At 50.8% G+C, this 21204-nt stretch overlaps 9 protein-coding genes across 9 annotated transcripts; 6 read left to right on the forward strand and 3 right to left on the reverse strand.

Moving 5' to 3' along the window:
- Window positions 1-265: 265 nt before the first annotated feature.
- J4E82_006354 (uncharacterized protein) lies at window positions 266-1164 on the forward strand (the record flags this gene model as incomplete). The annotated part of the gene is made up of 2 exons (XM_051732611.1): window positions 266-752; window positions 809-1164. 2 exons carry the CDS (start codon window positions 266-268, stop codon window positions 1162-1164), a joined length of 843 nt encoding a protein of 280 aa, XP_051587561.1.
- Window positions 1165-1853: 689 nt separating this feature from the next.
- Window positions 1854-2715, forward strand: J4E82_006355 (uncharacterized protein; the record flags this gene model as incomplete). The annotated part of the gene is made up of 2 exons (XM_051732612.1): window positions 1854-2195; window positions 2248-2715. The coding sequence occupies 2 exons, from the start codon at window positions 1854-1856 to the stop codon at window positions 2713-2715; spliced, it is 810 nt and encodes a 269-aa protein (XP_051587562.1).
- Window positions 2716-3594: 879 nt separating this feature from the next.
- J4E82_006356 (uncharacterized protein) lies at window positions 3595-5560 on the forward strand (the record flags this gene model as incomplete). The annotated part of the gene is made up of 3 exons (XM_051732613.1): window positions 3595-3772; window positions 3824-4175; window positions 4225-5560. 3 exons carry the CDS (start codon window positions 3595-3597, stop codon window positions 5558-5560), a joined length of 1866 nt encoding a protein of 621 aa, XP_051587563.1.
- A 532-nt stretch (window positions 5561-6092) lies between these two features.
- Window positions 6093-7679, forward strand: J4E82_006357 (uncharacterized protein; the record flags this gene model as incomplete). Its single annotated transcript, XM_051732614.1, has 1 exon — window positions 6093-7679. The coding sequence occupies one exon, from the start codon at window positions 6093-6095 to the stop codon at window positions 7677-7679; it is 1587 nt and encodes a 528-aa protein (XP_051587564.1).
- Window positions 7680-8768: 1089 nt separating this feature from the next.
- J4E82_006358 (uncharacterized protein) lies at window positions 8769-10405 on the forward strand (the record flags this gene model as incomplete). The annotated part of the gene is made up of 2 exons (XM_051732615.1): window positions 8769-8934; window positions 8994-10405. 2 exons carry the CDS (start codon window positions 8769-8771, stop codon window positions 10403-10405), a joined length of 1578 nt encoding a protein of 525 aa, XP_051587565.1.
- A 1186-nt stretch (window positions 10406-11591) lies between these two features.
- Window positions 11592-12654, forward strand: J4E82_006359 (uncharacterized protein; the record flags this gene model as incomplete). Its single annotated transcript, XM_051732616.1, has 4 exons — window positions 11592-11691; window positions 11750-11945; window positions 12002-12144; window positions 12197-12654. The coding sequence occupies 4 exons, from the start codon at window positions 11592-11594 to the stop codon at window positions 12652-12654; spliced, it is 897 nt and encodes a 298-aa protein (XP_051587566.1).
- A 1745-nt stretch (window positions 12655-14399) lies between these two features.
- On the reverse strand, window positions 14400-15011 carry J4E82_006360 (uncharacterized protein; the record flags this gene model as incomplete). The annotated part of the gene is made up of 1 exon (XM_051732617.1): window positions 14400-15011. One exon carries the CDS (start codon window positions 15009-15011, stop codon window positions 14400-14402), a length of 612 nt encoding a protein of 203 aa, XP_051587567.1.
- A 952-nt stretch (window positions 15012-15963) lies between these two features.
- J4E82_006361 (uncharacterized protein) lies at window positions 15964-17493 on the reverse strand (the record flags this gene model as incomplete). Its single annotated transcript, XM_051732618.1, has 5 exons — window positions 15964-16356; window positions 16411-16744; window positions 16795-17017; window positions 17068-17191; window positions 17254-17493. The coding sequence occupies 5 exons, from the start codon at window positions 17491-17493 to the stop codon at window positions 15964-15966; spliced, it is 1314 nt and encodes a 437-aa protein (XP_051587568.1).
- An 836-nt stretch (window positions 17494-18329) lies between these two features.
- Window positions 18330-19799, reverse strand: J4E82_006362 (uncharacterized protein; the record flags this gene model as incomplete). The annotated part of the gene is made up of 6 exons (XM_051732619.1): window positions 18330-18823; window positions 18871-18935; window positions 18983-19100; window positions 19155-19448; window positions 19500-19572; window positions 19623-19799. 6 exons carry the CDS (start codon window positions 19797-19799, stop codon window positions 18330-18332), a joined length of 1221 nt encoding a protein of 406 aa, XP_051587569.1.
- Window positions 19800-21204: the final 1405 nt, after the last annotated feature.

The following is a 21204-nucleotide window of genomic DNA, read 5'->3' on the forward strand; positions in this document are numbered from 1 at the left end:
CTTTTTCTGACGCCGGAGATAGCGGCACCGCCTCACCGCCAGACCGAGATTGCGCCACGTTTCATAGCTCCGGCCGTTCGCATTTGTTACACATCGTGGGCGATCTCGAACAGATTTAGCTGCAGATGTAGTGGGTTTATCGATGTACGAGAGGGGCTGATGCTGATGATTGAATAAATACCGCACCCCGCCTGCATCCACCTGGACGTTAACAACCCTCTTTCAACACCTTCTTACCCTACGTAACAAACACAACATACTCACCATGGGCTTCCTGAGTGAACTGATCTCCGATTTCACCGGCGGTGACAAGCAAAATCAACAGCAGCAGCAGTCCGGCTACTCCCAATACCCACCTCAACAGCAGCAGCAAGGTTACTCTCAATACCCACCCCAACAGCACTCTCCGCAGCCACCACCAGTCTCCCCACCTTGGTACGCTGAGTGGGATGGGCGCGAAAACCGCTGGGTCTTCGTGAACCAGCACAACGGCGAGCGTACTTTCCAGTACCCTGGTCCTGGTTACGCTCAACAGCAGGGCAACTATGGTGCTCCACCACCACAAGGTGGATACGGCTACGGCCAAGACGGCTACAGCAACCAAGGCGCATACAACCAGAGCTCATACGATCCTACCCGCAGTGGCCACCAGGAAGAGAAAAAGTCTGGTGGCAATGGCTGGAAGTACGCCGCAGCTGGTGCAGCAGGTCTTGCAGGTGGTGCATTGCTGATGCACGAGGGCGACAAGATTGGTGCGTAATCACACAACTCTGTATCATTCCCTCAGTCCACTAACTCTACCTTACAGAAGACGGCTGGGACAGCGCCAAAGCCAACGTCTCGCAGGGCGTCGACGAGTTCGGTAACGACATCAGCAACTTCCCCGAAAACGCCGCAGGGTGGACAGGCGAGCAAGTCGGACGCGTAGAAAACTTTGGCGATGATGTGGAGCAGAAGTGGGACAACGGCGTCAACGATATCGAGAACTTCCCAGAAAACGCTGCGGAGTGGACTGGCGAGAAGGTCCAGGCGGTGGAAGACATACCGCAGGATATCGAAAACAAGTGGGATAACATGACGGATGGTGTGGAGCAATTTGGAGACAACATGGAGAATGCGTACGACGAGGGCAGAGACGAACAGAGATACGAAGACGACTACTGAGATAGTATGGCTGAGTATGAAATGTAAGACTCGAGAACGTGGCATCTAATGATGATTGGAAAGTGGTTGGGTGTATCGCGCATGTGAATGGCTGCCATGCCAACCGCAAGGTTGACTTGGTTCATTGTTCTCCTAAAGACAATCGAGACTTTGGCTACGCGGGGTATCTATTATAAGAGCAAGGAACGTGCAAAAGGAATCCTTCGTTGTAGGCGGAGCTGTGCTTGGCATGCTCGTAGCGAACTCCGGTCCTGCTGACATTGTCGCAGCAACACTATGCCATAACACCAAGATAGCCGTTCGAGCGCATCGTGGGTTTCACTCAAATCCGTCCCGCCTACATCAGAGCCACATACATGTCGAGCGCATGTTGCAGCAGCGTGCATTCTTTCCTCCATCCACTGCGTATAGGCATCTGCCCGTCGCATTGAAGCTAAGAGTCTGCTGCAAGCCGTTTGAACGAGGCGCAGTTTCGTTAGTATGCTCGACTCGGGTCCCGTTCCACCATTGCAGGATGGTGATGCGGTGCAATGTCACCCCGCCAACAACCTCCTCGTCGTACGCACATAACGTTGTCAAGCTGCCAGCTTTTCGTTTCGTTTCGTTTCGTTTCGTCATACTCACACGTCCCTATCTCAATTACTCCATCCCGATCGAATACGAGATTTTATAATACCGCCAACCTAGCTATGCATTTCCCAACACTCCCCACCATTCTGCAAACCACTTCTCTTGCAACTGCAACAACCCTCCTCGCTCTATCGGCTGTTACAGTCTACCTTACCACAGATTACACAAGCTCGCTAGATTATAGAGTTCCAGCAGGGTCTTACAGATGGGTTGGACGCCTTGGCTCACCTGAGCGTGGCGCGTACTGGGACGCCGTCGATTCTGGAAGTAAAGACTTCGACATAGTAACACTAGAGTATGTGAACAGTAACGATATCTGGATTCTGACGGGTGGGTGTGTTGGTCTGGTTGCTGGACTGATGGGATGGCTGGCTGTGTGGTGGATGTCAAGGAAGGAGAAGGTATGTATTCTCACCCAAGACCGTCGAGAAACATTGCTAACAGACTCTTTAGCACCCAACAGCTCTTCGCTCCGGCTTTCCATGGATGCTTGTCTCTTCAATCTTCTTCGGCACTGCGGCGCTCGCTATGTCGCTCACGTCTACAATCTTCACATCACAAACTAAGGCCCGTCTGCAAGGCGCAACTTGCATACCAAATTCTGTTTATACGCCTGCCAACAACTACTTCGTTTGCACGCGCGAGCTAGCTGCTTGCGACCAACTAGAGAATATCTACATGGAGAATATGGAGTGGAGCGAGAGGATGTGCAAAGAGGCGAGGGCGAGCAGAATGATGTTGGCACCAACTTTGGTTTGCGCAGTAGTCTTGATCGTCGTGTGGACTGCGCAGATTGTTGTCAACAGGAAGCGGAATGCTGTTGCCGCTGATATGAGAGTGCAGAGGCTTCAGCAGGAAGACAAGTGGGAGAAGTCGACGGTGTATGAGCCCATGAGGTATGACATGCGAGAGAAGGCGTGAGATTTTGCGCGCTCGAGATGTGGATGCAACCTGTCGCTGGAACCATTGTACGACTCGGGAGATGCAATTGACAGCGCACATTTGGATGGAAACGAGAGTGATTCCGAGAACTGGTAAAGAAGAGATGGAGATATATCTCCGGTCAACACCACTGTAGCGGCGGCTCAATGTTTCGTAGCCTGTAAATCTCAAGACTTCAATCTGGGACCTGCATATCGGATTCAATACTGCGACGATGAGGTGGGGTTCGCCCAGGCCTCCTTGCATGAAGCTTCCATTCTTGCCATTCGCTTTGCAACCTGCGTTCGTTGGACAAGCAACGTGTTCAAAAGAGAGGGAGTCTTGACAGTACGTTGTAAGTAATCTGGACGAAGCAACGAAACGAGCACAACTAGCAGCCGTTACACAGATGCCTCGGAGAATCTCAGCTAGGCGGTGTTAAAGCAAGGAAGACATCTGCCGAAGGATGGAGCTTTGGGCAAAGGGACATGCAACGGGGAAAGCTCGCCGCCGCGCCGCCGCTTGGCGCCCCACCAACCAACCGTTCTCGATTGGCCTGACAAGCGCCGGAAGGGGAGTTTGCTGAGACTCTGCAGAGGAAGGATGCACGATCAACACAACAACATCAAATCGAGCATGATACCGAAATGAGTGGGAAGACCCAAATCTGTTCATCCAGAATGAATTGAATACAGCACACCACCTTCCACGTATGGACTAGGCTTGAAGGGGTTGCGGTTCCTAACCCAACCTATGGGTAAATCCGTAGGTCATGGCAATCGTCGCCCTTAGCATGCCGGATGTGAGTCCGTATATCTTCCATGGTACCGATGTGATACTGCGTCAACATCGTCGCCGAGTAAACCGAAAGACACGAAAATGCCGTCGGTCAGGTATACCTCGCTTGCCGGGCTTCTCGGCTTCCTTTCTACAGTCACAGCAGCAGCAGTGAACGTGCGACAAGCGTACTCAGAGTCGGCAACCTATGACTACATTGTTGTGGGTGGAGGACTCAGTGGGTTGGTAGTTGCCAACCGATTGACTGAGAATGCAAATAGTGAGTACGATATCGTCTAGCAAAACGATGTGGCTTGTTAACAAACTCAAGTATCCGTGCTGGTCATCGAGAACGGGGTCATCGACGACAGACCCACGACGAGTGTGCCGTACTTTGCCAACATCAATGTCGAGAATTACTATCCCATCACATCTGCACCAGAACCATTCATGCAGAACAAGACTTGGATGGTACATTTAGGCAATGTTGTTGGAGGCGGTTCAGTCGTCAACGGCATGCAGTGGGATAGGGGCTCTGATGCGGATTACGATGCATGGGAGCAGTTAGGAAACCCAGGTTGGGGATATGAAGGCCTAGCAAAATACTTCAAAAAGTCCACTCACTTTGATGGCCCTTCAGAAGCGGTTCGCCGTCATTTCAACATGACGTTCGATGCTAATGCGTAGGTGCACAATACCGTTTCCACAAGGTCGTAGCTAATTCGTTCTCAGGTATGGCGACGGGCCAGTCAAGGTATCGATACCCAACTACCAGTATGAAGACTACGTCGACATCATGGGGTCTTTCGTATCTAGGACCGACATACCTCACTCGCCAGAAGGCTTTAGTAGACCCATTGGCACATTCTGGACGCCAAGCTCCATTGACAACTCGACTAAGCAGCGCAGCCATGCTCGCAGAGCTTACTACGATCCTGTTCAAACACGCACCAACTTGCATCTTTTGACCAACACTCACGTGGACGAAATCTTGTTCAAGAATGGTAGTACGCTTGTAGCCAGCGGTGTTAGGTATACGTCCAACGCCGACTCCTCCATAGGATCTGTACACGCAACGAAAGAAGTCATCCTGGCAGCTGGAGGCGTCTTTACACCACACCTGCTCATGTTATCCGGAATTGGTCCCAAGGACGAACTATCTGCCGCTAAGATCACTGTGAAGAAAGACCTTCCGGCTGTCGGTTCGAACTTCCAGGATCATCAAGCCTTGTACATGCGTTTCAACCTCTCAAATCAGTCCGTTCCGAATCCAGACATGCTCGTTACGACACCCGACCCTGCTTTCAACGCCACAGCTGCCGAGCTGTATGCTGCTAATCGCACTGGACCGTGGACCTTTGGGCGAGGCAATGCAGCGCTCTTCCTTGCATTCAAAGACTTTTCCGCTAAGTATGCTGATATAACTGCCATTGTCTCTGGACAGAATGCAACTGCATACTTACCGCAACGCTACTCGAAGATCGACACTCTGCTGAAGGGCTTCATAGCACAGCGCAAGATTCTGGTCGACCACTATCTCTCCGACTATGCAGCGACCGGCGAATACCCGATCCAACCTTGGGGTCGAGCGACTACTGCCGTGCAGAAGCCTCTCTCCCGAGGCACTCTCTCCCTCAACACTACGAATCCATCGGCGAACCCGATCGTCGTTCGAAACGCATTCCAAAACCCAGTCGATAAGTTAGTTCTTGGCGAACCGGTGCGGTGGAACAGGCAGCACTGGACCACCGCGCCCCTGCTCCAGCGCTTCGCCCCCGTCGAGACCGTGCCAGGTGCGCAATATCAGACTGATGACGAGATCTTTGACGCCAGTATCAAAGCAGCTGCCTTGGATCCAACCTACGCTCATTCAAGCGGCGCATGTGCGCTTATGCCCGAAGAGTTGGGTGGTTGTGTCGATCCACAATTGAGGGTCTACGGAGTAGAAAGGCTGAGGGTCGTAGATGCGAGCATCCTGCCCTTGATACCGGCGGCGCACTTGCAGGCAACGATGTATGCTGTTGCCGAGAAAGCCGCAGATATAATCAAAGAGAGTGAAAAGGCGTAAAGATGGACAGGAGCAGAAAGATGTTATTCTGATGATCTTTCGATGTTGAGTGAAGTCGCAGTTGGCCTGACAGCCGCATCTTGTAGGATCTGCTACAATCTCACATCGAGTGGATACGCCTTCTGTAGACCTTGATGACACTAGAAACATTTGAAGATAAGTCCAGAGCTAGCTGGCATAAGACAAAAAAAGGCGAGCTTCCTCGTAAAGTTAGTAATATAACCGGTCCGGTGGGACGCTTGCTAACCTCATGTACGCTAGCGCTATGCAAACTTCGAGTGAAAATGCTACTCGACCCTCAGGTTCCCCCGCACGCCACCAATCCGCTACAAGCAAAATGACGTGCTCCGTTGCATACACTGCGAAATTAGCCAACGATGCAACGATCGCCGGCTTGCGCGCGGACTGTTGGTAAGACGCTCGTTATCCACTAAGAACACTCAAGCTTCGCCATGAAAAGCTTCCATGCGCCAGCCTCTGAGCTTCGTCTCTTGCATTGCAGCATACTATCACGGTAAACTTCACCTACGATATGGCGACCGCGGATCCTGAGAAGGCGCCTCATGATGTCGCAGCATCACCCGACTCGTTGGACCGGATTCAGTCTCACTTCGTCAATGAGGATCGCTTGCGCCGCTCTCTCAGCGCCCGGCAGGTGCAGATGATCGCAATCGGAGGCACCATTGGAACTGGCCTATTTCTGGGTACTGGAAAAGCTCTCGCAACTGGTGGACCGGCTTCGCTACTCATCTGCTATTCTATCGTCGGCTTCATCGTCTTCTGCACCATGTTATCGCTCGGCGAAATGGCCGCCTTCGTTCCTGTCGCGGGCTCCTTCTGCACGTTCGCGGGTCGCTACGTGGATGATGCGTTTGGTTTTGCGCTGACATGGAACTACTGGTTCAACGATGCTGTTAGCACCGCCGCAGACCTGGTGGCTTTACAGTTGTTGATACAGTACTGGAGCGATAGCGTCCCGTGGTATTCCGTGGGTATAGCGGTGTGGGTGCTTATCGTTTTGGCGAACATCATCAACGTCAAGGCATACGGCGAGCTGGAGTACTGGCTCAGTCTGCTGAAGGTGGTAACCATCATCATCTTCATCATCCTCAGTATTGCCGTCAATGCGGGTGGCAACACCGATTATGGGTACATTGGAGGAAAGTATTGGACTATCGGAGATGCGCCCTTTGTGGGTGGCATTGGTGGCTTCGCATCAGTTTTTGTCACGGCATCTTTTGCCTACGGAGGAACCGAATCGATTGCAATCACCGCTGGAGAGACGCGTGATCCAGCACGTACGCTTCCTAGGGTTGTAAAGAACGTCTTCTGGCGCATTTTGCTCTTCTACATCCTGACGGCCATCATGATCGGATTTAACATACCGTACGACTACCCAGGACTTTCGACCAAGTCATCTCGCACATCACCTTTCACCATCGCATTCCAAATGGCAGGCTCGAAAGCAGCTGGATCTTTCGTCAATGCGGTAGTCTTAACCAGTGTCATATCTGCTGGTAATCACGCGCTGTACGCTGGCTCGCGATTGCTCTACACACTCGGCGCGAACGGACATGCACCCAAAGTGTTCACGAAGCTGACACGTTACCAAGTTCCATGGGTTGCAGTCATAACGACAAGCTTGGTGTCTATCGTGCTTTTCTCCCTATCCTTTGCAGGCTCTGGCCAGGTTTGGACATGGCTGCAGAATATTGTAGGTGTTTCGAACCAGCTAAGCTGGATCTGCATTGGTATCTCCTCGCTGCGTTTCCGCGCAGGTCTCAAGGCTCAAGGAAAGGAGCACCTGCTGCCCTTCCGAAACTGGATGTACCCTTGGGGTCCGATCATCTGCGTGGTTCTGAACTCTTTCATCGTCCTAGTGCAGGGATGGTCCTCATTCAGCCCCAAGTTCGCCGCCGTAGATTTCGTCAGCTTCTACCTGGAGCTACCAATATTCCTATTGATGATCGTCGTTTGGAAGCTATTGAAGAAGACGAAGTTTAGGAAAGCGAGTGAAATGGACCTCGAGACGGATGTCTACACTAAGGAAGATATGGAGCCGGCTGAAAAGGGGTGGAAAGGCAGAAGCAAGAGGATCGGGACATGGTTTTGTTTTTGAGGGCCCACTTTCGGGCCAGCATATATGAGAGTATCGCGTATGTACCGTTATTATGAACTAATGTTAGTAAAGTGACCAGCGAACTCTAGACATACGTTGACACTAAGACCACTAGATTTGCTTCTACTATAGCCTCTCGAAGCCGTTCTCCCCGACGGTAATGTGATCGATAAATGCTTACAAGATGGATCACTAGCTAGAGCTGTTCATCGCTTCCAGGCGGAATTCCAGAGACTAACAACACCAAAGATGACGGATAAGGATACAATACCTAGGTATGAGCTTCATAAATGCTCGTCAATGTTCTGTGACAGTGCTAGACGCTCTATAACGCTCCAGGACGCGTCTTCAGCCTCACAAATGTAATAAGACTGGTAAATGTGGATAGTAGGGTGTGATTGGCAGGTCTCAGTTACCTCGGCTAGGGGCGAGTGGTCTTTCTCATGCAATGAGGTAACGAACACGATGAGGCAGCGCAGCTGCCGGCCACGAATAAGAGGACGATAAAATTACAAGCCCTCGCTTGCCTGCGACCATGAATGGCTCCGGACGATTGGTCGGCTTTCATGGCCTTTCGTAAACCGCTATCAGCGAGGACCTTCGGTCTCAGCTGAACTTATCAGTGACGTGGTCAGGCTCTAGTCAATAAATACGACGTCCCCCACGACATTTCCTGCTGATCGCGTCTTCTTTAAGCCTGCTCAGCTTGTTCCTTCGAACCACACTAATTGAAGGCCATTCCGCGTTACTGTGATGGCCAACAACTTTCGTTACGAGCCACTAGTTGGGTCATACTCGACACGAGTAATAACACTCTTGCCCAGCGCTTCAAGGGAAGACAAAATTGAAGTTAGCATTGCAGAAATAGATCTTGAAAGGTCGCCGTCATACGAAGCGTTGTCATATGCATGGGGAGATCCCTCGCAGAGAGTCGCTCTCCAATGCCATGGGAAAGATCTGCACGTCACACCAAACTGCGAAAGTGCACTGCGGCATCTGCGGCAAGACAGCGGCGTTAGGACACTATGGGTGGATGCGATTTGCATCGATCAAAGTTCAATTGACGATCGAACTCAGCAGGTTCGCATCATGGGTGATATTTACTCGAAAGCAAGTCTGGTCCTTATCTGGCTTGGGCCTGCTGTTCCAGGAAACTACTCTTTGTTCGGATTTCTTAACGAATTTGAGAGTCTAAGAAGCGTGGATCAAGAGACTCAAACTCTCTTATCAACACAGATCTATCAGGTCGTCCAAGGTAATGATTGTTCCCAGCTTTCATCACCCACCTATTTCGACACTAACTGTACTTTGTAGCGAGTGCTCTACTGGAGTCTTTCAAAACCATGTATCAGCGGTCATGGTTCCAGCGTATTTGGACTCTCCAGGAAGTAGCGTTAGCCAAGGATTCCTTGGTTATTTGTGGCGATTCGAAAATCTCCTGGTCGCTTCTTGTGTACGCCGTAGATCAACTTAGGGCGGCAGAGAACAGTACTGGTGTCTACGGAGACTTCTCTACGTTCAACTCTGCGATATCCGCGCACCAGATCATGGTACAGAGTCTTCTGCCAGGACCTCAAATCAGTTCGGCTATGAACCCGAATCCGGATAGCCCAATCACGCAAATCCTAGTAATGTCTCTCCGTAGACGCGCTACCGAACCCAAAGATCATATATTTGGCTTGTACTCCATACTTCAACGACTGGGTGCCAACCTGCCTCCTCCGGACTATGAACGAAGTACCAACCAGATATTTACCGAAGCTGCAAGGCTAGCCATTGAGAAAGACAACAGTCTTTGGATTCTGGATTTTATTGACGGTATTGAAGAGAAGCAGCACTGGCCATCATGGGTGCCAACCTGGGTCCAGATGATGGGTCCAGGCCCCATAGAAGTGAACGCACTCCATCCCGGTGCCGCTGGGGACTCTCGACCGCGATATGAATTTTCAGAAGATAGTAGACGTCTCACCCTTCGCGGCAAGATTGTGGATAAGATCATGATGAAAGCAGAAAGGTCGCCTTGGTTTGGTGTCCGGTACCAGTTGGATTGGGAGGACATGCATATACCCGCTCTTCAGGAGAGGGAAAACTCCATCAAAGCCTTCCAAGAGTGGATAACAGTTTTTCACGTCTTCAAAATGATGGCGCGGAACACTCCAGCGAACAGATACGGGGACGATTCACAGCATATCATCGCCTTCATCCGTGTATTACTGCAAGACTTTACAGTTGTACCTGATAGCGTGAGGAATGTTCATGAACTATTGCGCGGGTTCACCAATTGGCAACTTTATCTCAGTGCTACGAATCCTGGTTCGAGCATGCCGATGCCTCAACTCATGGCTAGGCTCGAGCCACCGTCGTACGATCCATCCTCGCTACCTGAATGGCTTAGTGATCTCACCAAGACAAACGAGTGGAATATATATGAAGCTATTCAGCAAGATCCTTCAGCGGCACTGTTTCATGATCACGTCGAGCTTGGTACTCGCGCCAAGCTGTTTTTCGTAACAGAAAACGGATATTACGGTACCGCATCAGCGACTATAGAATGCAACGACTATGTAGTCCTCGTCTCCGGTCTCCAAGTACCACTGATAGTAAGACCCACTGAAGAGGGAGCGGGTCATTACAAACTCCTGGGGCCAGCTTTCGTGCATGGTATGATGAGTGGCGAGCTTTGGCCAGAAGCAGAAGAGGATTTGATGGATCTCACGATAGTATAACCACCCAAGGCTTATGCCGTTCTTCTCTCTATCGAACACAACTTCAGTATGCCTGTGCGATACCTTCCTGAGCGTAGTTCCTTACAGCACGATATCGGGTAACAAGAGATTATGTTGATTTAAAAGACCTGAGATGAATCGCTGTTGAGCTATAATAGCCAATACTAGGTATTTATGCCCTGAGCTGAGTCAGGCTGGGCCGTTCTGGTTTATGTCCTGACAGAAGCATCCTAAGGCCGGTCGCGTAATAACATAGCCCCGGCTTATTGTGCTATGCGACACCCACTAATTTATACAACCAAGCTTGTACCTTCCCGAGGCTCGTCTAGATCTCATGTTACAAGTGTTCACTATGATTAATGCTCATCTGCTAACAAAGTGAACAACAGCGCGTGTTCTTAAGGTACACGACGAATCTTCTGGTATAGTGAAAGTGTCGTCGCGCTCGGCGCGGATGCATTGTTTCGATATACCTGACCGTCGAACGCTGAACTACATGACTTCGATAGTCATGCTAGATCGCGTAGCTGGCAAATTGGTTGAGGAATCCTTCGGTTTCGGCATTGATGAGGGCTGTAGGACGACTTACCATCACACCAGATTTTGCCTGTCGCAAAGCGTCAGCGCGTGGTCCCGGTGTGACCTATGTGGCGCCCAGCACAACACTACGCCTACACCAACCGGCGAATTTTAGCCACGCATTGCATTGCTTGTCGCAGCCAAATCCAGATATCTGCAAGCAGGATCTAGGAGTTGAAACTCACAGCCCAGCCACAACGGGACGCCTACTTGGCGGGCGCCAACCATACTGGGATAGGACAAGTGTCTTTCCCTGTTCAACGCTGTTCGTGCTGCAAAGTTCCGCCCCGCATATCGCCTAAACCCCAAATGCATTACCGTGCCTCATGCACCCACTCACAGCCATCGAACGCGACTAGGATGTCGAGATAGATGGGCGTAGTTAAATGACACGATAGTTGGGGTCCAAAAGACAAGTCCCACCCTGCGACAATGTTGCAAACTATGAGAGCTTCCCTGTCGCTCTTTTTACCCTCAATTCCGAGCAGTGTTTGCGCTGTCGGTTCTTGTACCATCACCTAGACGTTCGTTGCAACTCGTCATGTTTTCCTTTCTGTTGCAGTTGGGCTCTGTTGGCGTCGCAGCAGCGGCTTTGATAAATCCCCCAATGCCTGCACCGACCGCTCCTGCAGTGCTCCCTAGGCAAGATACTGGTATCGTAGTCGTAGGTTACCAAGACATTGGCACCGAAAGCGACCAACCTATCTGTGAGTATGCCATCTCTACGTATTGATTTCGCCATCTGACGATCTGACCTTACTCTAGGGGCGGTTTCGACTTTCCCTCGATCGGAGGGCTATCTTTTCACAACTGGCAGCCTCTGGCAAAAGTGCAAAGCGTCCTCGGCTTTCGAAGTTGACGGCTCGAGCACAACTTCTCCATTACCGAGGACAGGCTGCGAAGCATGGACGAGTTGCTTCCACACAACGGTATATGGAACTGGAGGTCTAACTAGTACTTGGTGAGTTGGATTCCACAGATGTTGTGTAAGATGAACCAGGTTAACGAAACGACTAGCGATGGAGAGTATGGATCCTGTTACTCAGATATCATGTTCACCACCTCCGGCGCTTCTGACGCATACACTCGTATCTACTGCGACTGGACGGGGAGTCATCCATTACTGTCTACAACTCTGTACAAGGAGCTTCCGGCAAACGGTACGCAGGATGACACAAACCCTGGACTCTGCTCACTACTGACATATCACAGCGAACCCAACATCAGTCGTATCCCAATCAGAAGCCTCCGCTACACCGGCATCGAACAGCAACCCGTCGCCTTCGGCATCTACTCCGTCTCCCACAGCTAGTCCTTCTAACGAGGAAAATCAGTCCCCTGGTGGCGGCGGTGCGGGCAATACCGCTATAATCGCGGGTAGCGTTGTCGGAGGTCTTGCAGTCATTGCATTCGCTGGTGTAGCTATCTTGTACATTCTTAAGCGCTCGAAGCGCCATGCCGCGGGCGCTCCGATTCCGTCCAGCGATGGCGACTCCACAAATCCCCACGGTACGCCAGAGATGACAAGAGATGGATACCCAGAGGCACCGGCATATTCACCAATGGCGACGAAGTACGGTCACGCAATCAATGGAGGCGAGCTTGATGGGCAGCATGGAACGGCGGAGCTGGGTGGCGTGCCGCTACATGAGGCTGAGGGACGACGATAGAGCGAAGAAAGGCAGACCTGTGCGAAAACAAGAGGCCATGAATGTGGTTAAGAGGGCTGTGGTGTATTAATTAACATAACCGCATGATCATCAATGCGCTTTCCGGTACGCTTACGCGTCGATCCCAAATATGGTGCCAGCCAAACGCTAGCCAATGTCATACCTCGACGTAGCGTCCAGCCGGTCTAAACACAGCGCATCTATTCATTATGTGAGCAGGCAGTTTTTATGAAGCGTCTCCATTCGACAATTCACAAGGCAGACTCTGGCCCTAGCTACCATTACGATCCGATTTGCCAGTCTTGGCCCCGAGTCAGCATTAAGGAACGGCGGCGCTGCGGCGCTTACCTAAGACTGTACCAATGGCGTTTCCTACACATCATAGCCATACTGACATGTTACCAACTTCGGATGTTACACAGAACAGCCTGCTCACGACATTCAAAGCTGGGGAGTGTATCATTGAGACACTTCGCCATGGTGGACTTGATTTGCGGTGTGTTCAGGTGGGTGCAGCACGGGCAGGGAGCCGCAGCCACGCAGGTCCAGGCCGATGACCCAGTATTTGGCCGACCAATGTGTACGCGGGTCCTCGAAGCCGGAGATGATCAGTAGCATCTGACAGTACAAAGTACGGTGAAACAGGCAGTTAGGATGAAAGCGTGCGCGTTCCCCATCTGGGCTGTTTCTTGACCTTTATTTGTTGCAGAGCCTCCATCTGCTCTCTCGACCTTCACAGCGTACGAACACTATGTCTCTCTTGGAAACATACCAGCCTCTACCCCTTACGATCGCTGTATTACTCTTCTTCATATCCGTTAGCACACTCGGCATTACAAGCCATACGATATGGCTCTTGGCGCAATACTTCCCAGCTGGCGCTTGGTACATTTGGAGGGAACAGAGCGACGTGTACGAAGAGCAACAGACAAGACAACAATGGATCGCTGTCGACTATAACGACACTACCGACAGATTAGCACTTGTCCGAGCGGTACTGGGGGCAGCAGCAGGTTTACTAGGTATCTGCGTTTCACGGGTGAGGAGAAGAAGCGTGGTGGAAGACGAGATAAAGGTATTGTTCTTCTCATGCAGTGTATCTTGCTTGCTGCTTACAATTCGCTCAGACATCTCGCTCTTGCTTCCAGAGTAGAGCTTCGTATATCATAGCTGTGATTTTTGCCATCGCATCCTTCACCAGCACACTGACGTCCGCCATATGGTCTACGATTCTTCATCACCAATCGTCCGAGCGTTGCCGCGTACCAACATTCCTGAGCGAGTACAACAATAAATACACTTGTACGCGAGAATTAGCGGCATGCGTCATGTTACCAGTCATCACGAAACGAGATGATAGCGTGAGAAAACAGGCTTGTGATGAGACAGTAAGCATTGGATTCAAGAACGCATAATGAGATACCTGGCAGCTAACCACTATGCCATATAGAAAACCGCCCGATGGCTGATTGTGCCCATGCTTATACTAGGTTTGGGGTTGGTTGTGGGCTATACTGTACAGGTCTGGTCTACTAGGCGACGAACCGCTTGGGAAAGAAGGGTCGAGGGTAGGGTGTATGTTCTGGAGAAAGCTGAATGAATATCCCATACACATTGTGACTACTGACCAGTTCGTGACGCGATCGTGCACTGGTGAGTGCAGATAGTTGGACAACCCGCTGATATGACCATATGCAAAGAGCCTCTATTAAAATTATTGGTCAATCGTTTGTTACACTAATTGATTATGCCATCTGCCCCCTCACCGCACCAGGCAGCGCCAGGCTCGAATGGGTATCCGCCATGAACGCTGCCGGGTTCGCTTCGATCATGCTGACATGGAAACCTTCGCCCGAATCCACACCTTCAACCATAACCCCAGTCGTAAATGGACCTTTCATACATCCTGCACTGTTTCTGACCCCTTCGTTTCCCTCCACCGGCTCCGGGTTTGGGAATGAGATTCGGGGCGGTCCACTAGCACCACGTGCGGCCTCGTGTATATGTGTTGCCGTGGTTGCGGGAGAATCGAATTCGCCTTGAAAATTGTGCAGAGTGATGTTGTAGCAGATCATGTTTGAGGCACTGTTGATGCCGAAGTTAAAGGTGCCGGATGCGCCGGCGAGACCGCCAGTCGGCTCGGTACCGTTTACGACTTCCTCTGGGACAGCATTGATGAAGTGAGTGGAAGAGAAATCGAACAGCTGCTGACCATTAATGACTCCAGCGGCAGCGGCCCCTTCGCCGCCAAGATCGATCGATAGTTGCAGCTGAACTCGGCCGCTGCCGATGTCAAGTGGCGCAGCGATCGCGCCGAGCACCAGGCTTGCAATAGTCGCGAAAGTGATGGTATACATTATGGTATAATTTGTGGATATCGAGTGTTTTCCAAAAATGTGTGTTAAAAGTCTTGTCAAAAGAATGTGACAATAAGAAAGAAGTGAATGGATGAAAGAACGGAAGTGAAGAAAGACTGGTCAACAGCGAATTATTCCTGCAAAAATCTTTACGACTTGTTCCAGAACTCTTTATATGCTGTTCAAAATTTGGTGATGCAGCATACGTGGATGCCTTAGCACCAAGGCTTGGTGTTGGCCTGGAAGTTGTTGTCCCGATATTTGAGGCACCTCTGTAACGTATGCTGGGTTTCCGGCATCTTGGCCTAACCCAACACCCGACGCGGCGCCTTGGGACCTCATCATCCAGACGCAAATTTTACATACTGAGCCGATATATACGACAGAGTCGTGAAGTTTTCTTGGGGTGCCGACGCGCGCACGGTTCCGAAAGTCAATAGTGAATATCACCAATTCGTCGCAGCTGTTTCTCGTTTGCCAAGAGCACAAGTCAAGTCGTAATTCTGGCCTGATTTTGTCTCAGCCACGGATGGCTGAGTCGTAAATGTCGCTTTCCCACTGCCTTTCCTTGCAGCGCGAGATGGATTCATGCAACTGATCGTTGAGGTAGTGATTATGAATGCATCTATCATAAATGGCACAATGACCACGCTTGGATGAAATCGCCGAAATTCCGTGCTGAAAAACAGCAAAAGCGATGTTAGTATGGCTTCATTTGAAATGCGCCAGAGAGGCTGGGTTGTTAGGACAGCTTGCTCAGCTATGTACCCGTTGCCCTGATTACTCATGGCCCCTAAAGTATGCTGCAAGGCTATAAAGATCGTACCAAGAAAGCATGGGTAAAATATACTTTGAATCAAGGTGTTCTCTTAATAGTCTATAGCGAATGTACGAATACAATGTGTGAAGTGAAGACGAGAATATTGCTTGTAAACGATATCCTTGTGGCCGACTACAGTCCCGCACCAGCTCCAGGGAACTTTGAAAGCAGAGACTTGTCGTACTTCGCAAGCTCGGGGCAGCCAAGATCCGCAAGGATGGGGTTCAAAGCATCGGTCAATTTCTGGACAGCAGCCAGAACGTTTCCGAGTAGACCCTTGAGGATATCCGGGGCGGCGGAGTTAACGGCCTGGAATGCGAAGCACATGAGGTTGTTTCCTTCGAGTAACGTCTCAGCGTTGAAAACGCCGCCCGTGAGGTCTGCAATGTTGACGCCAGTGAAGGTGTTAGGTTTGCCAGTGTTGCCGCCAATGACTGCCATGTAAGGAAGTGCTTGAAGCGCACCTACAGCATCGAGAGTGAAGGCTGCGATTCCGTAGTCGTCACCGATGGCGCGACGGTACCACTAAAATGTCAATTAGCCGGCGTAAGAGACTTAAAGTAGAAAGGGGATACATACGTTTTCTGGGATCCTCTCACGACCTGGGGCCCACTTGAAGCTTCCTGGCTGACCAGTAACACCCTCGAAAGACTTGAGTGTCTCAGCGTCAAGATAACCTTCTGGGTATTCCGCGGAGTGGTTGGAGAAAAAGTGGTAGGTGAAAAGGTATGTCGCAGTGTTGATTGCAAAGTGTGTTACTGGTCCGGCCCAGTAGTGTCCGTTGGTCGCAACAGAGTCCTTGTATCGCTTGCCACGGAAGGGATGCATAACTGTCAGGTCGTAGCCATTGGGACCGATAGGCATGGCGATGAGTTGCTCGAACTGGGGAAGGTTGAGAGAGACTGGATCGCCGCTACTGCTGGTTAGTCACATGACTGTGCGATAGCATAGCGTAAGACGTACGTTTTGTAGACGTCTCCTCGTGTAGGAGAGCAGTCAGCCTCGAAGCGGTTGTGTGTTGCACTCAACCCTTGTGGCTCTCCGATCAGCCCAAGACCGGTAACGAGTCCGCCAACCAGTCCGCCACTCTTTGGCTTTCCACCGATGGAGACTGAAGTGATGTCACCACCCATAACGGTAGCAAGCACTGACAAGAAGCCAGAAAGTTCAATGCCCATGCCGAACACTATAACATTGTTAGAAAGCGGGCTGGTGATGTATTAAAGGCGAATATACCTTCATTTGACGCCATTGTCAACTGTGTGAGACTTGCAATTCCGTTTCGGGGGAGGTAACCGTGGTTTGCCATTACATTCAGGCCTGGACATGGCCCACGGAGGTCGCCCGAACCTGGTGCGATCTATGCATCCAACTGTTAGCATTCCATGCACACAACTTCTCGATAACCGTAAGACAACATACATATGCATGGTCGCCAGTAGTGCTGATGCGCTGGGCCTTTGCATCGAATCCAGGTGGTAAGATGCTGGCACCGAGTTGACGCTTCGTCTGTACCTCGTTTGAGATCTTTGCTGCCAACTCAGTGATCTCCGCGAGCTGCTCAGCACTGATGTCCTTGTCGAGGTTGTCAAGAAGGTTTGCTGGGAAGGCAAAAGCTGCCAAGGAAAAGAGAGTGGCGCCGCAGAAGATTGAAGCCTTCATGTTTGCGATCAAGGATTGATAAATACTAAGGAGTGTAGGTATCGACAACGAGTGAAACAACTCAGCACTCGTGGTCTTGTTATATGTAGAGAGCGTGAAGTCGCGATGGCGAATCGCATGAACGAGTATCCAATCATTCTTGATCGTTTTCGTATCGGAAGTTTAATTCAGGAGTGGTGTGTGCCTGGTCATCGGATGGGGATCGTAGCGCATGTACGGGCCTTCATGATGGCAAACCTTCTGTGCGAGCGTAGAACAATGATTCTGATTCTGTTATTAAAAGGCCGACAGAAGGGCCGAGTAGGAGGGATGGCATTGTCAGTGCAGCCTCAAAATCGCGCCTGACACGCTATAGACACGTACTAGCATGCTGATTGAGGCAGGTCGGAGCATTAAGTCTCGTTTGATTGGGCGGGTGCTTGACACCGACGTAGTTGGTTGTGACAGCGATAAAGCCCCTGGTGCGCGCATAGTGTGTCTTGGTGGTCCGGGGATACTAGGCGTTGTTGAGATGGTGGGCTTGCAGTTGCGCTATCTGGGGACCTGCCGAGTCGTGTCGTGGAGGCGGGCCTGCAGATCTCCCAATGACGCTAGCCATGGATGGATTGGGAACACACATGGCACCAGGGCGAGTAGGATCGGCACTCAGATTTTACTTGGTGTTGACGACTCAGAATCAGGATGATTAAAGTAACCAATGCGAGAGGCAAACAAACACTGAGGTTGCATATGTTGATGGAACGCTGGTTCCTAAGTGATGCCGAATGTTGGCCGAAAATTCATGATTCGTTACTATAACGAGGACATTATGAGCGATACCCAACCCGGATATCTGACTATCTCCCACAATCACGGCTAGAGCCTGCTGTTTTCTGTGGTAAGGAGTATTCGCCCAAAGGCCAGTCTTCTGCGTGTATGGGTGCGCGTGTTATGGAGTCTGGCAACGAGTCGGGAGTCAACGCTGTCACACGTCCAGTTTTCTCGTCCACAACAAGATCATCCAACTCTATGTAGCCCTCCTTGCGATCCTGATTCTCAATATCATCATCTCTAAACAGAGAATCCGTACTAGTGTGGCCTGTGATACGTGTGATCTTTTTGCTCAAACGACGTGTGTCGTTTGCAAGTGTGCTTGCGTTATTCGAAGGCTGAGAAGGATTGCTTCCTGAAGCAGTGGATTTCGATTTGCTTCGGCTCGTCGAGTTGTGGTAGTTTGACATCGCTTGGCTGACTGCTTGTTTGAAGAAGACACGGAGTATGGGGATGGACGTGGCAACAATCGTCATGGCGGACTCCGCGGTTGACCAAATGACGGAGTTGTATGCTTCATCTGGGTTTGTTAGCAATAGCCACGGAACGATCTTCGAGTTGTCTTACATGAAAGATCTTGGGTTTGCAGCAGTTCGACATATCTTGCTCTGACGATAGCGGTGGCTCCTGCTCTATAACTCCGTCAGCGCGACCCTGTTGTAAAACAAGGTCAACCCACAAAAGCCCCAAGCTCATCGCTATACCGACTCCAATCTTCTCCGCAGTACGCATCTTAAGGTTCCATAGGACTTTCCATGGTAGTAGTGCCAGGGAAATATCCATGATTGCAGCCCATACTGCCCCATATGTCAGTTACCCTGTCACGACGGATCATTATAGGGTCTACGAACCAGCTTGGAACCTTCCATATTGTACAGAAGGATGTTTGTCAACACACGTTCCAGGTAAAATATCCACGAATGTTTTCGTTAACGGCTTGCAAAGGGTCCAAGGAAGGACAGCTACCGGTACTGCAAAGGCGAAGAGGGTAATGATGGCAAACCAGACGTAGGCCTTCAGCCATCCTTCTGTCAATCGGAGCAGAGTGACGCCAAACGAGATTTTGCTCAAGATGATGGCGGCAATAGATACGGTAAGTCCGGATGCACCGTAATACGTGATGCGCTCAAAATGGGAAAAGTCGACTAAAGCATGGATTAGAGAATGGTATCATGAAGGCTACAATACTTTCTTACTGTCAAGCGCGTGCTTCCCAAACCCCAAGTTTATACTTAGTTGGTTCAAAATGAGTTGAACGAGGAGTAAGAACTGCGTTGCATTAATGGCCAGGTCTCTGCTTGAGTTTCGGAATCACTTACCCAGCTGATTACAAGCAGACCATCGTCGTACCAAAATTTCTTTTGACTTTGGCGGATCCCGCAGCGAACAACGAGGAAGAGAAGGGAGACTCCACCAAGCGACCAACAAGTAATGCTCATCAACGGACCATGTGATTCACTCGGGTCGCTCCTCCAGTTGTTGAACTGGGAAGACATCTGTGCGCTCGCGGAAGGCCGTATATTAGATGCAAGTGAATTGCCCGGTGGCTATTGTGAGATCCGGCGGGGTATCAATCAGGTAGGCATGTATGCTTTGCGGAACCAGAAACCAATGTATAGGTAACAGTCCGTGGGTATCGGGGTGTAGGGCATAAGCTATAGGACGAGCTAGTGCCCGAGGATTTTACGTATCCCCACGGTCCGGCGAAGATCTGGCCGAACCCGGTTGTACGGGTTTCGACGATGCGATGGTGTTGAGGTATGCAATTTCTCGTAGTTTTAATGCCGGAGCCCATAACAGCATCACAAAAGGGTGGGTTTATGCTGGATCCAGCCTCGTCTCGGTGTTAACGTTTCTGGGGCGTGCTTTATGAGCTTACCTAGTTTGGGCTGAAACTAGTGTTCGGGAAGGCTCAGTTGAGACCATGGCCATCGTCATATCCCAGAGACTTGGCCAATCGCTGGTTTTGCAACTGCTGCTAGCCTGCGTGAACGACGGCCCGAGCAGAGGACCCCTCCACTGATCTGTTTAGCACGCGCTTAGGACGCGCGCTAGCAACGGGCCCGTCTGCGCCGGTAGACATTCCGTTCTCGAGAATGCGGCCATGAGTGATGGATATATACATTAGACATTAGTGCCAAGGTGCCATGTAATGCTATCGCAGATCTCTGCCGTGGGGTCAAGGGAGTCGGTATTCGTTGCCGCACCAGGATCTGCGCCCAGATTGGATGATGCCCGCCCAGCTCCCTCATTTCCGATTTAAAGTTTGGTATATGTCGAGCTAGTAGTGGACAGCCACAATCTTCCACGATCCGGAACCAGAACCAGGTACACGTGGATTTTTTTCGGGGGCGTTGCTTGTCGTCCATACATGAGAGCAAGGAGCGATGCTGGTATCCGGTACCAGCCCAAAGTCAGTTGCTAAGCATGCGTTGCGACAACGTCGGGTAGTCGCTCCGATAGGTGAGTGCTCGAGCGACTTCGATACATTGCGTCAGGATACTGCGAGTACTACAAACCTAAAGCGCCAGCAACTCGCGGCAGTCTTGATCGATACAACAATTGCGAAGTGTCTACGTATGTGGTCGCAGCTGCTAGCTATATGACTGCTGTACAGAACTTCAGTCCACATCGCCAGTATAACGAGCTGTTAGGGAACCTTCACTTACTTTGCGGTGAACAGCGTTCTCGATAACGTCCATGTACAGTGCCGTATGATTACTATTCTTCCGCAGATAACAGCGATAAGTCCGTTATCCCAAGCTTCGCTTCTTAACACCCCGCAAACATCATGTATGTTGGAGAACCTGATACTAGAGCATAGCGGATTCACGCCCGATCCGACTACGTTGGTACAGATCTGATCGTGAGGCGAACAGCCACGTGCAGCAACAGTCGCAC

Source organism: Alternaria postmessia, assembly GCF_024291825.1.
Source record: "Alternaria postmessia strain BMP 2775 chromosome Unknown scaffold_37, whole genome shotgun sequence".
NCBI lineage: Eukaryota > Fungi > Ascomycota > Dothideomycetes > Pleosporales > Pleosporaceae > Alternaria > Alternaria postmessia.